Here is a 17,279-nt window from a genome sequence, read left to right as displayed (position 1 = left end):
GATGGTTCGCCAACTTTAAAGCTGTATTCATCCATGTTTGACCACTAGGAGCAGAAAACAAACAAACAAACAAACAAACAAACAAAAATTAACAGATTTTTTAAATGGTTTTCTTAATATGGTGAGACAGGCATAGCTCACTGCAGCTGAACACATTGTTTTGTGTTTTCTCATCATGATGCAGATAAAAATAATCTTCATATTTTCTATTGTTACTGTAAAATAATCATCCAAATAACCGAAAAAACCTTGGCACAAGTATGATAATATGTGGTATGTGTGATTTCTAGTTTTATTTATTCATTTGCTTGTAGATTTTTTTCTTTAGTTGTGCAACTTGTTTTTTAATTGTCCATCAAAAAAAGGCTACAGAGGATCAGATTATGCAAATGTCACATAAAATGAAATTTAGATAGATAAAGGAAAAACAGTGACAAAATGTTGCTTGTGTATAATTCATAAGCTTTAGTGTTTATTTTTCACACAGCCTTATGAATCTGTGTACAACCCTGTAACAGAAAATAAGTCCTGAAGCTTCAGTCCTCCTGCTGAGGCTTGTGTACGTCAAGCGCTCCATCTCGTGGCAGTAAAGATGAACTGCAACAACACGCCTCATTACATTAACAGAGCTGGTTTAACTGTAATGATGTATAGTGACACCTGGTGCAGCAGCAGTGCATCAGTGACAGTGTTTCTCACAGCTCTTTTGTTGATAATAGTGAAAAATACAGTGTGCTGATGTTTATGATAACGGGAGGAAAGTGTGAAATGAACCCACTGGATATTTTAAATGAGATGTCAGAACATTTTCCCGTCGTGTTCATGGCAACAAAACCAGGTATTTTAAGCCAAACGATGATCTTCTACTGTTCTGTTCCTGTTTTTAAACCATAACAAAATGTTAGTGTTAATAATCTGAATCTGCAAAGTCACTAGTAACTAAAGTAGAAGTAGAAATAAACATAAAATGTAAAATTTGATAAAAACTTTATCAAATGTATTAAGTTACATCCCAACACTACATACTGACATTACAGACCAATAGTGTCAATATTTTAACATCTTTACATCAGGTTTGTTGGTGTTGATCCATGTTTGTCTTAAAAGATGCAGAGATGTTTAGAGTGTTTTCGATATCACTTTCATATCATGACGTTTACACATTAAGTGTCGGCCACCACTAACACCTGCACTTCATATATATACTCTCTCTCTCTCTGTCTCTCTCTCTCTCTCTAACACACACACACACACACACACACACACACGCACACACACACACACACACACACACACACACTGAGCGTATAGTCTGCCTTTGTGGTATTGAGTAACGGGGTGAGAGGCGGATGTGAGTGAGCTCCACCTGCAGCTTTTGTGCACAGCGAGCGGTTTGAAGATTCAGGTCAGACACACACACACAAAAGGCATCTTTACACTTTTTCTGCAAACTTCTTCTTTCTGCTCTCCAGCTCTGACACCACACTGAGCACACTTCAGCATCCATTCACCTGTACTGAATGTCTTTCAGACAGGTTGGCATCTATTTTTACTGCATGAGGATGTTCATTCCTGCTGCAGGCTTTTCATAAATAGATGGAGAAAAATAGAGAAAAACATAAATGGAGGAAGGGAGAGATATGCATGCTGTGACAGGAGACTGCTTGTTGTCATTTTGATGGATTTAATGTCATTATTATATCATATTAAGAAAATGTTATAACAGCAGAAATCCACTGTATATTTTACATCAGGACATTAAGATATTTAGGTGTGTTTATGAGATGAAAATAACATTATAGGCCGGACTTATGAGACATACTTGAATACTGCTTTTGAAGTCTATTATTGGATATGGCTACACGAGAAAACAACAGATTTTGAGAGTTTTATTAACAACTTTAACATTAAATTATAACTTAAGTCTGCATGTTTGCAGCATTAAGAAAAAACGTGTTATTCATACTAACACGTTACATTCATATGTGGACAGGTTGATTATAGCAGGGTGAAGCAATACTGACACCGAATAGCATGTCATTAAAGCAATCAATCACATTTCCTGTCATGTAGAATAACGATCCATCAAGATAAGGGTCACCGATTGGCAGAACGTCAACACTGCATGTATAATAATATCATTACTGCAATTGATCAGCGTGAAAGATTGAAAAACAATATAAATCAGATTGTTTATTCAAGAAATTAATGTCACATCACAGCCATTTGTTTACACGTGCAATAAATCCACACCATTAAACTGTTCTCTGTTTCTTTGCAGCATAAAAACACAAATAACTAAGTAAATAAGCGAATGCAGAAGCCACCTATATGTCCACTTAAGTTCATGTCCAACTTTTGTGAAACAACTAAAAAAATATGTAATAAATAAATAAATAATAATTAAAAGACATATAGTGGTGCCTCCTGGTTCCTGGTGCAGTTTCCCATTTTGCTTGGTTGATAAATCAGCTGACATCAGGTTATTGTTATTTGTTATTTATTTTTTCAACCATACAGTGAGATATTTCAGTTCACTTGAAGCTGAATTTGTGATAAAACAGTTCACACTTTTGAAATTAATCTGCATTTGATTATCATGAAACAATAAAGTAACTTTAAAAAAAAAAATAGAGCAAACTTGGATCTCAATGTGTGGGGGGACTTTTCTTAGATACAGGTGTTGATGTACTTCCCCGACCTCGCTGGTAACACCAGCAAAGATGAGAAGAGACACGGACGTTCATGTTTTCTCTCTATAAACTTAATAAACCTCCTTTTCCTGATGAATAAATAGACACAACCTACTTTTGTTCTTTGAAAAAGAGATGAGATTTTAAAGGAGCTGAAAAGTCACAGAAGCTTTATTTCAATCGGACAGTACAGCTGGAAATTAAAATATTAAACTGATGCATGTTGGAAAACCGAAAGGTTCTTTGAAATAGTCTCACTGTTGTTTTTGGTCATTCCACATCAGTCCTGGCAAATGAGAGGAAGGTCAATACTTAGTGCTATGAGTCATAACGTTGACATTTAAAAACATTTTTGGGGGTGTACTGGTTGAGAAAAAGGTCAAGTTCATTTTGCTTGAGGTGGCAAATCTCTGACGTATTTATCACACCTTAGGATATGTGTGAGGTGTGTAGCATTCTGATAAAGGGGGTTATTCAAGTTTAGATTTTATGTGTAAGTGTGTTTTTTTGTGTACATGTGCGATTACACCACTGGTTCAGAAGTGCTGAGTTGTACCTTCTACTCATAAATCGTTTACAGATGAAAAAGGGTAGTGGTGCAATACTGGGGAAAGAAGAGGAAGCTGTGTCAAATCAACCCGAGAGGGAGAGAATGATGCCGGAAACTGCCTAGCTTTTCTGCAAAATAAAAAATATTTAAAAAATGTTGAGAAGGTCTATTGATTTTTTTTTCAAATTAAAGATATAAACACAATTTAAATGAGACTTATCATGCTTTTTTGTTATTTTTCCTTTCCCGTTGTCAGTGTTTTGTATAGGTTTCTGAGCATATAAAAGATCTTGAAGATTAAAAAGGCCACACCTAGAGAAGCTCCTCTCTCCCACAGAAAACACTGCTCTTGAAGTGTCTGAAACGCCTTGACAGTAGTGCTACCTTTAATGACTTCTTGAGATCACACTACGTTGCCATGTCACATATTTGCATAATTTATGCCTTTATTCAGGGTACAAGTGAAGCTAATTAGAAGCTGAAAACATGACAGGACTGACCTGAGACATGGTGACCGGTGCTGGCTCGGGCATGTGTGAGCTGACCAATCAGAGCAGAGGGCTGCCTTAAAGAGACAGGAGCAAAACCCTCATCTGAGACAGCACTAGCCAGTATGAGCCAGTTTTTGAGGGGATTTATGTAAACAAATCATTTGCTTTCTAGACATGTTTAAGAAGTACAGAAATACAGTTTGCAATAATAATTTGTTTTTAATTAAGTTTTTCCACCAAAGAGTTTGACTAAGTTAGCCCACCTAGCTAAAACATTTCTGAATTGTGCTAGGCTTCATCTACTCCAAATACAAAACATTAATTGTGTCCAAAAAAAAGTCCACTCTCCTACCAGCACTTCTAAAAGTCATTAATTAACACTTTGTATCGCGTTTGTTTATCCCGACAAAGGAATTGCAAGACAACAATCCGCCATTTTGTGTTGGACCACTTCCTGGGTGGAAGCAGTTGCCAAGGCAACAAGGGCAGAGACCGGAAGGCGCTAAAAGGCACTTCCGGGAGCGTTAAGGTCACCCTGAGGAAGAAGTGAGCTTTTTTACACTTTGTTTTGTGTGTCTAAGAAGATATAATCTGTCAACTAGTTGGAGTAAGCGGATTTTATTAGGGTCTAAATGTTGGAATCTAGCTATTCCACTTGGTGCAGTTATTAAGCTAGGCTAAGCTAACCGGCTGCTAGCTTTAGCTTCACATTTAGCTAAATGTAGCCTACAGACATGAGAGTGGCGTTATCTAACTATCTAAGAAAGCGAGTAAGCTTTTTTCTAAAAAAGATGTCGAAGAGACTGCTTGGTAAACACGGTGCATCGCAGAAGAGGAGCTTTATTTTGAAGGGAGGAAGTGACATTGTCCCCCCCGCTCCGTGGCTGGTACCTCGAGGAGAGGCGGGTCTCATCAGAGCAGCGGAGCGACGACCGCAGAGGCTCAGCGGCCGCACGGAGCTCATCTATCTTCCGTCTTTACTCGAGTTCAGCCACTCGGCAGAGCAGAGGACACGTCCTCCTCAGACAAACACACTTTTTATTTTGTTCCTGCAAACATTTTCGGGCTCACAAATATGCTGCCGTGTTCACACCTGGGAGGGAGAAGAGGCCAGCCTTAGAATAAAACTCCCCGCAAGTTGAAGTCCAGCTCCGGAGAGGAGGAGGAGAAGGTAAGATGAACACGCTGTTGATTAAATATCAGACATCTTTATAATAATCACACAGCAGACTTCCTTGTAAATATGATTCATCTTAGCAACGGCTCAGTCCTCTTCCTCTTTCTCACTCTGTCTATTTCTCACTTCTCTTTCCTTCATCTGCATGCTCATTAAAACAACCATCTTTACTGTGCATTTTTTTTTACAACACGTCGTTTTATTTCAATATATGAAACCCTCCTGCAACATTACACATAATAATCAGGCTTTTTAAGAGTAGTTATAACCTGTTGCATTGACATCTGCACTCTTATCACCCAGTTATACTTGCATGCATGTACACGCAGGTTATATCTTCATCATTTTGTTGCTATTTATGTGTTTGTGTGCTGGACCCTGCTGTTTGGTTCTGCTCAGTTACATTATTTTTACCCTCTCTTGCTTTGGGGATGTGGTTTAAAAAGCTATTGTTAGCGTGAGAGAGAGAGAGAGAGGTGATAAATGATACCGAATCATTCACAATGGGTTCTTAAAAAACAATTTAGGCCTATAATTTGTATGTCAATCAATTGTCTGTCTCCAGAGAGGTCAGAGGTCAGAGTTAGGGGTCAATGACCTGTTTGATCTCTGGTGACGGAGATGTGAGTGACCTCATGTCAAGACGTCCTCCTCTGCAAGTGTGGTACACACCCTTCTGCACCCTGAGAGGGAAGAAACACTGAATGAGCTGGTTAACAAGAGGACTGAGGGATGAGCTGATTGGCAGGAGCCACACAGGCACAATTAGGTTAATTAATTAGGTTTCTCAATGAATCATTTTGTTGTTAACACCAGAAAAGTAATTATAATTTCCCACAGCTGGGCAGTATATTGATATATTATGTTATCCTGATATTAGACCATATATCGTCTTAGATTTTGGATATTGTTATATTGAGATATGGTGTAAGAGTTAAATGACACCAGCATCTTTGCTCCAGCTTCTCAGATTTGCTGCTTTTTTGCAATAATCATTTACAAAACAAGACAACAACACAAGCAATTTGAAAAGATGTCACCTCCGGCCCTGGGAAATTGTAATCAGCGTATTATTTTCACTTTATTTTTACATTTCATAGACTAAATGATTAACTCATAATGGAAAAAAATAAGCTGAGCATTAATCAATAATAGATTAATTGCAGCCTGGGGCACCCCAGTAGCTCTTAGGTAGAGCGTGGCCATGTACAGAAGCGTTGTGTCCTCGCCGCAGCGGCCCAACTTTCCAACCTGTGGCCACTTTGCTGCGTGACGTCCGCTCTCTCACTGTGTTTCCTGTCGCCTTTTGCCCGCCAGAAATCACAGCCTACAAACTTTGGTGTTTGTTTGGGGGCTTCTTGTCCCATGATTTCCCCTCTTACATTCTCACATGGTTTCATCAAGATAACTGTCCAAATGATTCATGTTTCACCAAAAAATCTAAAATATTAAAACAAAATTGTCTCCTTAATGATCTCACGACCCCTCAGATTTATCTTGGGACCCTTTGCAGGGGCCGGACCACTGGACTCGAGCTGTCACCATATCAGATCTTAACTACACGAGTATTGTGGGCAAAAAGGAGCCATGATAAAGATACTATTGCATTTTCCATAGAAAATTTGAAAGAACAAATGCAATTAAATAAGTCTTTAACTTTTTTTTTTTTTGCCAAATAAATTACCCTCAAAATACAAAAGTAGGGAGGTGGAGAGAGTCTGTAACCATCATTTTTAGATAACACTTCCTAAGTGTAAAAAAGGACAATTACACTTAATTATTAGTGAATTAGGCGACCAGACGAACTCAAAAACAAAAGATGCACAAGGACAAGCATCTTCTCTGGATTACTCACACAATATTGTCATATATGTTTTATAAACACAATGTGTTTACTCTGAATATTGCGATATCGCGACACACACTGGTCTACACTACACTGGACCGGACTAAAGTGCATCTGAAGTAGTTCAGACTAGATCCACCTGCCGCAGCTACAACAGTTTAATGCTGCTTACACACCGATTCCTCAGTATTAACAATCTGACAGTGTCACACACAATAATACATCAACCACAGGGTACATGTTACTGCAGAGCGAGTACTTTTACTTCTCATGCTTTAAGCACATTTTGCTGATAATACTCATGTAATTTTATTTATGGAACGCTGGCCTTTTATTTGTAATGGAGTATTTCTTGGTACTTTTACTTGAGTAAGTATAGTTCAGCCTGTTCTGCAGTGGTGAAACTTGCGTGTTTATTATACTTTATGAAGGAGGTAAACTGGCTCCACTTTGACCGACCACAGTGTCTAAACCTTTTTCTCGGAGGGCCAAAACTGAAACTCAGTGATGAGCTATGTGCCAAAATAAAAAATATGATGTGTCGTGTTGTTTTGTGAAGATGCAAGATGGTTCCAGGAACGAAACTTCATTGAGGTTCGAACTATGGAAATAATTAATAATTAGATTTATATTAGATTTTTCTGTTGTTGGAAACATGTGGTGGGCCAGATTTAATGTTATGGGCCAGCTGTGGCCCGCTGGTCCCACTTTGGGCAGCTTACACATTAATGCATCAGTATTATAACAATGAAATAATATAATGTTTAACACTGCAACACTCACAGGGAACATTTGACTATACTTTAACTGAAGTGACATTTCAATGCAAGCATTTGACTTGTAATGGAGCATTTTTTGTTTCATGTATGCAGGTAAAGGATCTGAAAACTTCCTCAACTGCTGGTAGAAACACGTTTGAAAGATGGAGAACAACAGTGTGATTGTTTCAGAAAAAGGAATCAATTCAAACAGTTTTAGCTGCTTCTCTCGTCTGATTCAAAAAACCTTCTGCATCTACATGAGTGTGCTCACAGACCGTGCAGTTGACGGTGCAGGTGCAGAATGAGAATGAAACACCCTGTCAGTCAAGACAGTGAAACTTAATGCAACACTGCAGGCAACACTTCAACTCACAGATGAAACTATTAATGCTGTTGATTCTATCACCACTGACAAAAATGCTTCATGCTGACTTGAATTAGCTCTTTGTCAGAGTTGTTAAGCTCTTGAGTATATTTAATGTTGACCAATCTGAGGTGATAGACAACTTCAATGTGTTAAAAAACATTTATTGGCAATGAGTTCAATGACCTTATCAGTTGTTGCCAAGTATTCAGTGGTTCTAGCTCCTAAAATGTGAAAATGTGTTGGTTTTCTTTGTCGTCAATGATAGCAGACTGAATATTTATCGGTTTTGGACCGATGGTCGGACGCAAATATTTTATAGACGACACAATTAATTAATCCAGAATTGAATAGGCAGATAATCACTAATGAAAATAATAATTTGTTGTAGTAGTACTAATATAACCAATTAATTGTGAGTTTGTTCTGCTTTTCTTTGTTGTATGACAATAAACTGAATATCTTTGAGTTTTGACTGTTGGTCAGAACAAACAAGGCGTCTTTAGACCACAAAATAATCATCAATATAGAAGATTAATTGGCACATTAATCAATAATGAACATAATGGTTAGCTGCAGCGCTTGTCAGTATATGGTAGCCTGTCCTATTTGTCTTTAGAGTAAATATTTCAAATACAAGTCAGGCACTGTAAGGCGGTGGCTTTTAAGTAGTACAGGAAAACCACTCGTCACGTGTCGCGCTGCTGAAATGCTGACCAGCTCGCTGCTGTCAGCACCTTCGTGGTTAAATCCTTCACTGTCACAGACGCCATTAACTGCTGCTAGAATTGCAAATGTACCTGAGTGCCGGTTAAAACAATTTTTCTTTCTGACATTTAAGTTTTGATTGTTTTTTTTAAAGAAAGGAGTGGAGGAGGGTACATGGCTGCAAGAAAACCTTCAGGGTTACAGGAGTAGATACTGTCACGAGACAAGAGTGGGATGAGAAATAAATTAGATAAATAAAAATAATTGGTACAAGAGAAATGAAAGAGTCCCAGTCAAAAGCCCTTAAAAGGTCCCGAAAGCTCATCTGAACTAGCTTTTAACCTACTGAGCATAAGAGCGTGATCTGTACCACTGACTTCATTCATGTACATTTACATTATAGGTTGTTTCTACTTCCATGTTGCACAAAACAAAACTTTTACAACTGTAATGTGATTACAGTCACAGAGTCCACGCAGTAGAAGCTGATGTCAGACTTTGTAACATCACTCATTAAATGTTGTCTCAAGCAGGAGGGGTGTGAGTTAGAGATTAGAGAGGAGATCAGAACAAAGACCAGCAGTCATGCAGGAACAGCTCGCCGCACTAAAACTGTACTTGATTTCCTCTTTACTTATTTCTGCTTTTCAACACATGGCCAGCAGTTAAAACTGGAATGAGAACGAAACTGTTTCTTGGAAAGAATAGTGAGTGTTCAGGGAACAAAGTACATTATTATCAGACTTTGAACAGTGCAAGAACCAAAAGTGCTTCAGAAATGTTTTTGGTCTGCTCTGTTCCCCGAGATTAACATTGATCGGACGTAGCCCCACAGCTGAATTGTCAATATTCATGTCATGTTTGTATTGGAGTGGCACAAGCTGGATGTTTCAACCATGTATCTATTAATTTTTCACTTTTTTTCCAGTATGTTTAGCTGTTACAGCTATTAGTCTGATCCATGACCTCTAGATAACTATCTCAAACATGTATCTTTGACCTGTTTTAAGTTTTTAAGTTTAGCTTTTTTCACTTCACTTCTTATTCTTACTTTCAGCGAACCAATTAAACTGTTAATCTGTGACACAATCGTGACTATTTCAACCGTTTATCCAACAATCTAACATCCGGTGTGTTCTCCAATCGAACGTTCTGGTACGATCACACTTCAACTACTAATATAAATGATCCTGTAGTGTTTTCCTGTTGATGTAATGGTGTCAAAGTAAAGTCCAACTTTTTACTTTTCTAACCGAATATCATTTTAACTGTTTACTTTAGTTTTGTCTGTATCAGACTCTGCACAAGGCCCTTATCCTTTTGCCTTAAACACTGGCTGCTTGTTGTTTTGTGGGGGTATTACATTTTTCCTTACACATCCAAAAAAAAAAGATGGAAAAGATAAAACACGAGGACTAAAATTCAGAAATTCAGGTTCATTTCACTGGCTGAAGATTAAAAGAGCATTGATCTTGTTATTGATCTTGTTTTTAAGGGATGTTTATTCGCCCCTCGGGTAAAGTGAATATCATTCGTATTAGTATTATTAGTATTTCATATCACTATTTAAGGTACTGGAGTTCAAAGTGGCAGGTTCTGAGCTTGCAGAGCGCTCTACAGCTGCATGAGTGAAGCGAAGATAGTCAGTATTTTACACGATAACTCACCACATCCTTCACTCCGTAACCACAAACAGAGGGAAGGTTTTATTCACGTCTGTGGGAAAATAACCAAATCTTACACCCAAGATACAGTAACGGCTCTCATGAGGCTCAAACCGTTCCTGCAGCTTTAATTTGCCTTTTGATCCAAGTTTCAGAAGTTTAACTCTTTTAATAATTTACATTTCAGTCATCGTACCGACCTCCGCATCCCCGTCCTCTGTTTGTGAATCTGTAGCCGATGAGGAAGCGGCTTCTGTGACTCTTCCTAATTTAGATTACAAGTCCAGTTCTTCTGCTCTCCACATGTCATGTCAGTGTTTTTCATTCATGTCGGTCAAGAGTTTACCACCAGATAGCTTCGTCACATATGACCACATATTGTGTAATGGTTATACGAAATCTGATACATTACTGATACTGTTGTGTAAGAATATATTTAAAGTCAGCTCTTTTATAAAAATCAGTACCTTTCCTTCATCCAGTCCATTTTCACTTAGTGTATATGAACCCTAATGTTGTCCTCTGGATCCCGGAGACCATGTGACCTCATTAACAGCTCAAAAAACACAGTAAACATTGTTTTATCAGCTTGACACTTTATGCACTTGTTGAAAAAGTACACCACAGAAATGACACATTACCAAAAAGGTTACAAATGTGATAATTTCTGTGTAAATACCTGTGAACAGTTTTAAAAATGATCTTGTGACTTCTTAAAAAAATGATCTTGTGACCCTCCCAAAACCACAGCTCGTGTGTGTCAAGATACAAACTCATCAGCACATTAACACCTCGGAGAGAGAGAAGCATCTCTGCTCTCAGAGCTCTGATTTTCGTTCGACATGCACGCATAAAGTTTTACGTTTTTTTCCTTCCCTCTTTTTTTCCCCCTCCCTGCACAGAAACACTTGTCGTGGACGCTCTGATCGTCACTTTGCACCTTGTCTTTGTCTCTGACTCTTCAGCCGGTCCTGATGGAAGCCAGAGGAAAGTATGATTTTAATGCCACAGCGGACGACGAGCTCAGCTTCAGAAAGGGCGATATTCTGAAGGTCAGTGCGTGTCGATCAGATTATTTCTCAGTGTGGCTTCGAAATGTTTTATTACTGTTGTGTGACGCCTTGTTCCTTTACTTCTTCTGCTCAGATTTTAAGCCCTCAGGATGAGTGGTACAAAGCAGAGATGAACGGACATGAAGGATTCGTACCACAAAACTACATCGAGATGCAGTCTCCGAGGTGAGAGAGGGAGCTTCTTTTTCTTATTTCGGATGCAGTCTAGATTAATCCTCACTCAACCTTTATAAAATATGCTTCATATTAAAGCACAAATCCTCCTGATTCTACAGTTTAAGATCCGCTCCAGGCCGACAGTTGTTAATTGTGCGACAGGACTAAGATAAAAACATTTGATGAGATGATTTCTGACTTTTTGATAATAAACTCCAGAGACCAGGAATAAGACTGTAATGAAATAATGCTCGACGACAGAAAGATTTAACTCAAGTTCGCCTTTCTTGTTCTTGTGGACTAAAAAGCTGTACTTATTTAAGATAAAGGAAGTACAGTAAGATATGTGAGACCGGCTGTAGGGGTGTGTGTGTGTGTGTGTGTGGTTTACATCAGATAAGAGGCAGCATCATATCCTCTGTGTGTCTGTGTGTGTGTGTGTGTGTGTGTGTGTGTGTGTGAGTTTAGGTGGTTTCAGGAGAACGCCAGTCGCAGCGCTGCAGAGGAACTCCTGAGGTACAAAGATGTGGGAGACTTCGTGATCCGAGGGTGTCAGAGTTCCCCTGGAGATTTCTCCATCTCCGTCAAGTGAGTCGAAATAGTGTTCAAATAGTGCACACATTCATCAGAACACCTTAACAGTCGCTGGTCTTTGCTTTGTCTTGAAGATGGCCGCATCATATCTTGAAGAAAAGCCTGTGATGGAGCTTTGTATCAGTGTCCCCTGATTGACCAGTCATAACTTAGCAAATCATCAATCACCTGCAGCAACGGACTGTAGTATAAAATATACTGAATATAAAACGAGTTTCAATAGTGGTTTCCTTTTTTTTAACCTTCTTCAAAACAGAAAATACAGGAGAAAAAGTGTAAGTGATGGATTAAATCGTGTGTTTGTCTGCTATAATGTCAGCTGCAAACATTAGCATGTCCGGCTCGATAGTAGAGACAGTTCATACTTCATTACTTTGTGGGATTAACCTAAAAAGCACACATCCCACTGTGTTGCAGCAGCGTTAGCTTTGCTTTTTATTTGATTTGTAAATGTTTACACTCGCCAAGCTACAACGTTACCTGAAGTATCTTTACATCAGCCAGAAACACTGGTTAGTTTTCATTCTCGGCTACTGTTCAGGTATGTAAGGTAATCAGCTAAAAAGAGTTATCTTGGAGCAAGATAAAGGTCCGATCTTACATTTTTTCTCAGCAAACATCAGTCACCCATTGCATGGGACTGTAGTGCAATGCGAGGACAAACTATGTCCACACTGTAATCGAAATTTCAGTACAATGAAAAGTGTATCATTGTACTGAAAGCCCATATGTCTGATAGCCTGTTATCCTGAAAACCATTCTCTGAGAATACACACTGTCCCATGAGTTGTTGTTCAGTGACAGACCCGACATAACCTGATACTAAGGTAATTGGGGCAAGAAACTCTTACAAAGCACAAAGCTTGACAGGAAGAGCAACAGAAATAAAGGAGGGCAGTGGAGTGAACGGTCGATTTCATGCCTCAAATTAAAACAGGTCAAATAAAAGCTATTTCATAAAGGTTGTGATGGTAATTGGTCTTGTTTGAGGTCAAAGTGGGTTTGTTCGATACGTTAGCTTCACCTCCAAATGCAACAAAAATACAACAATGAAGTTCATTATCTTTGATTCAGCTCTTTTAATTTATAATGTTTATCTATATCTAGCCGGTAGGCTACCTGTTAGCCATGTGCTGATGTGTTCACAGCAGCACAGGAATGTGTTTAATTAGATGCTGGGAGAGACGATATAAAGGAATGAAGACAGATTTATTAGTGATGATCGTCTCGCCCTCAAAAACAAGTTGACAGAACTGATGTCAACTTTAGGGGAATTTTTTGTCGTATCCGTCGTTATCGTAAATCTTTAAACTCCTGACTTTCACAATTACAATTCAAACAACATACCCACATTTTCAGATCGTGTCTAATTTAGAGTTTTATTACGAATCTGGTTGATTTGGTGTTTTTTAACACATAAAACTGTGATTGGAATCTGTTGAAAGGTCAGTTACACTTAGTAGCCTGATTTAACCGTCAGCAAACCAATTTTCCCCTCGACGCCCGTCAATATATATAAAAGAGGTAAACTCTGACTCATCAGCTCGCCCTCTAATGTGCTGCAAAACTCTGCAGCACTTGACATATTTACAACCAGGAGACAGCTGCAGAAACAGTGGTAGAGTAAACACGGAGGCAGAGTGTAGCAGCCCTCCAACATGAGGCTCAGTTAGTTTACCTCAGCGTGTCTGAAGTCCTCGAGTACACCAGTGGAAAAAATTCAATCCGTACCCTGCACAGTGGGCCAAGCTTTCTTTAGGTCTATTCTCGGCTCCATTAAAGCCACCAAGATTAGATTTATTCCTTTCCATTAAACTTTAATGTAGTAGTTTTGTACACTGACCAGCAGAGGACAATCCAGACGAGGAAACAGCTGAACCTCTGGAATGACGGGATGACTGTAGCTTAACACTTGACTCCTTGTGTGCTTTATCTTCCCCTCAGACACGAGAACGACGTCCAGCACTTCAAAGTGATGAAAGACAACAAAGGCCAGTACTTCCTGTGGTCGGAGAAGTTCACCTCCCTCAACAAGCTGGTGGACTACTACAAGGTCACCTCCATCTCTAAAACCAGGGAGATCTACCTCAACGACGGCAGCTCGGACAGCAGGAGCCCCTCCATGGCCCAGTCGGTAAGAGACATGCCAGAGACGGTAAGAGATGTGTTCAACACAGGTGCTTCGTGTAGTTACATTAACACCTGTGATAATCTGAAGGTCACTACCTACAGTCCAGTCTGTTTTACTGTATATTAGAGAAGCAGCTTGTTATCAGGTTTCGAGGCTGACTTTTAGGGTTTATTTGCTTCAGTTCTGCGCAAAACATCCTGTTTGTGTTACATTATTTAAAGTTTTGTTTTATTTTATTCCAATTTATTTTTTTGCTCTTGTATGCCCACGTATTGCAGGCTTAATAGTTCCTTGTGTAACTAAGGAAACAAGCCTATATCTGAAATGATTTTGGTTGTTTATGAGAATGTGTTTGCTTACTTCCTGTAAAAAAACCAACACCGCATGAGTCTACAGGGCGTACACCTCTTTGTGCGCTTGAGATGAAAGATATTTGATTTACGAACTTATAAATAGAAACTATCTGTTTTTTTTTCTTTTTTTTGCTTTACAGTAGTTCCTGATGCACTTATTTTGATGTCACAGTGCGTTGCATCTACTTCCTGTGTGTTTCTTACAGGTGAAGAGAGGAAGTTTGCCTGAGCAGCGTACCACAGCTGCAGCCGTCGCTGCTACACCGCGCAGAGCTTCAGACCAGCCTTACAACCAGCTGGTATGTATACACACCAAACACACGCACGCACACACACACACACACACACACACACACACACACACTCTCACTTCCACTATATACCAACATTTATCATTGTGTTGCGCCACACTATCGGTTGTATAAAAGCAGATATGGTCACAATATTTTGACACAGTCGAGCGGTCAGTGAGGTCAGTTTGGTAAAGTTTACACGTGTAACACCACTCGGAACATTTCAGCTACTTAGCTGTCAACTATTTTTTTCTCAGTCTTAATTTCTATTTCTTCAAATAAATCAAAAAACACTCCACGGTCCACAAAGTCTGCCAAGACATTGCAGAAGTAACCCCCGGGGCGTCCAGGTGTCCCTGTGTGTGACTCACAGCTCTCTATCATTATGACTCATATCATAATTGAATGCAAATGTTTTAGTTCGTAATCAGTTAAATCAGAAACCTGAACAGTTGTGTTTTTCCTTCTTTCCCAGGCTAAGAGAGCCGGTCTGGAGGAGCGAGCTTCCACCATCTGTGCCCCAGGAAGAAGCAGTCCCATCAGCTCTGCTTGTCCTCCTCGTCGCACGTCTGAAACCATGCCGCTCCCTCAGGTCAGCCTGCCGTCCTCTCTGCTCTGTGACCGACAGTCCTAAACACAGCATCTAATCTGAAACTAGAACTTGTGGATGACTGACTTCAACGATTCATTGGTTTTAAAACGTCGTAACTGATTCATTTCTGTCAGTTGATTTGTTAAATCATCTCAGCAGTTGTCCAAATTTTGAATAATTTTCAAATCCTCAAATAAGTAATTCATGTCCTCAAATTGTCAGTTTGTGCACTGAAAACACAACATAAATACTCATCTTTAACAGTTGTATTTACTGAGCCGATCTGTCAGGTGTTGATAGTCTTCTGCTGTCCCACAGAGGGCGTCCTTGGTGCAGGTGAAGGCGCTGTACGACTTCACCGCAGAGGAAGATGACGAACTCGGTTTCTGCGCCGGCGACATCATCGAAGTGTTGGATCGCACTGATGCGTCGTGGTGGAAGGGGAGGCTGAGGGGGAGAAGCGGGCTGTTTCCTGCCAACTACACATCAACGCTGTGAGAAAACACCCGATGATGCACCTACTGTGCCTGCACACATCCACAGACTCGCTCTGCAGGTGCACCTGCGGCACCGTATTTGTGTTTATGAACCCGGAGCAGTCAGTGACTCATCTAATCTCTGCACCGCATGGTAACACTTCATCAAGACGCTGGTGCCCAATGGACTGAGTCACTTAGAGTTTTCAGATATATAATACTCACATATATGCTGCCACTCAGTGCGGTGCTTGTTCAGATTTTATTGAACATTTTTTGTGTCACTGAAGCAAAGACGCAGCCATAGGAACTTCCTGAAACCAGGAAGCAGACAGGAGCTGCTGCAGATGGCACCGAGGAATGTTTCATCTTATATTGACATGTCTGACAGCAGGTATTTATTTGCATATTGCTTGTTGGCTGGTTGACTGATGAGTCGACTTTATTCTAACTGTTTCTGCCCATGTTGTAAGTCTAGTCGTATTTTATAAAACAAAAGGTTTTGTATGAAAGATTCACTAGATTTCTAAAGAAGTCTGATTGCTTAACATAGACGTGTAACTCCCTCGCTGCTCCTTGACTTGGAAATAAAATAATTTTTTATAACTGATTTGATGTTTAAATCTTAACTCTGAATGATGACGGCTCTTTTGGGGGAAGAAGAGAAAGAAAAGCCACTCAATTAGTTTTTACAAGGTCGTTATGTGTCAGTGGTACTCAGCAAGAAGGTTCAAGAAGCAGTTTTGTTTCCAATAAGATACTGTTGATCCTTTTATTTGAATATTTCTATGAAAACTGAAATGATTTATACATTTCTGAAGCTATCTTCAAAGTTTTGTCCAGCTGCATGCGATCAGCCACAGCCTGCAGCAATACAACCAGATGTAAGGAAAGTACCCCTTCAAAATAAAAGCTGCACTGCATCCTAACTCATGGACTGGATCCTAACATCTGTGCTCCTCATTAGCAATTAACACTATTTAAAAATGTCCCAAAAATAGCTTTCATCAAGAAATGCTAACTAACAAATGAGATTAAATTAATTTTGATGCATCATATTAAATTTTCAGCCCGCTGTAATTATCTACTCTGATACTCTTTCAGCAGCACAGAAACTACTGCATGATCATAGAAACATTACAGGAATATTATAGAAAATGATACAGGCAGAAGTGTCTCTATCATTCCTCTCACTCTCTCGCAACTATACATTGCTACTTGTCACTATTACATTAGTTCCCCTCAAATCACCTGCGGGTGACACCTTCACAATGTTTGTTTTGAGCAACCAACCCCCCCAAACATCAACATTATTAAAAATATCACAATTATTAAGATAATTAAAAGGAAAAGCTGC

General features: G+C 39.3%; 1 protein-coding gene across 2 annotated transcripts; it reads left to right on the top strand.

Annotated features, from left to right (window-relative positions):
* Positions 1 to 4,648: 4,648 nt before the first annotated feature.
* On the top strand, positions 4,649 to 16,532 carry grap2a (GRB2 related adaptor protein 2a). Of its 2 annotated transcripts, none has more exons than XM_073494368.1 (8): positions 4,649 to 4,905; positions 11,157 to 11,306; positions 11,401 to 11,492; positions 11,952 to 12,071; positions 14,022 to 14,211; positions 14,768 to 14,860; positions 15,330 to 15,446; positions 15,765 to 16,532. In XM_073494368.1, exons 2-8 carry the CDS (start codon positions 11,229 to 11,231, stop codon positions 15,942 to 15,944), a joined length of 870 nt encoding a protein of 289 aa, XP_073350469.1. In that variant the 5' UTR covers positions 4,649 to 4,905; positions 11,157 to 11,228; the 3' UTR covers positions 15,945 to 16,532. The 2 variants fall into 2 exon arrangements, with proteins under 2 accessions (XP_073350469.1, XP_073350470.1); XM_073494369.1 differs by having other exon boundaries at positions 4,817 to 4,905; positions 11,220 to 11,306; positions 15,765 to 16,043.
* Positions 16,533 to 17,279: the final 747 nt, after the last annotated feature.

Source organism: Pagrus major, chromosome 23 (genome assembly GCF_040436345.1).
Source record: "Pagrus major chromosome 23, Pma_NU_1.0".
NCBI lineage: Eukaryota > Metazoa > Chordata > Actinopteri > Spariformes > Sparidae > Pagrus > Pagrus major.
Note: the sequence above shows the minus strand (reverse complement) of the source record. Positions and strands in the feature narration are given on the sequence as shown.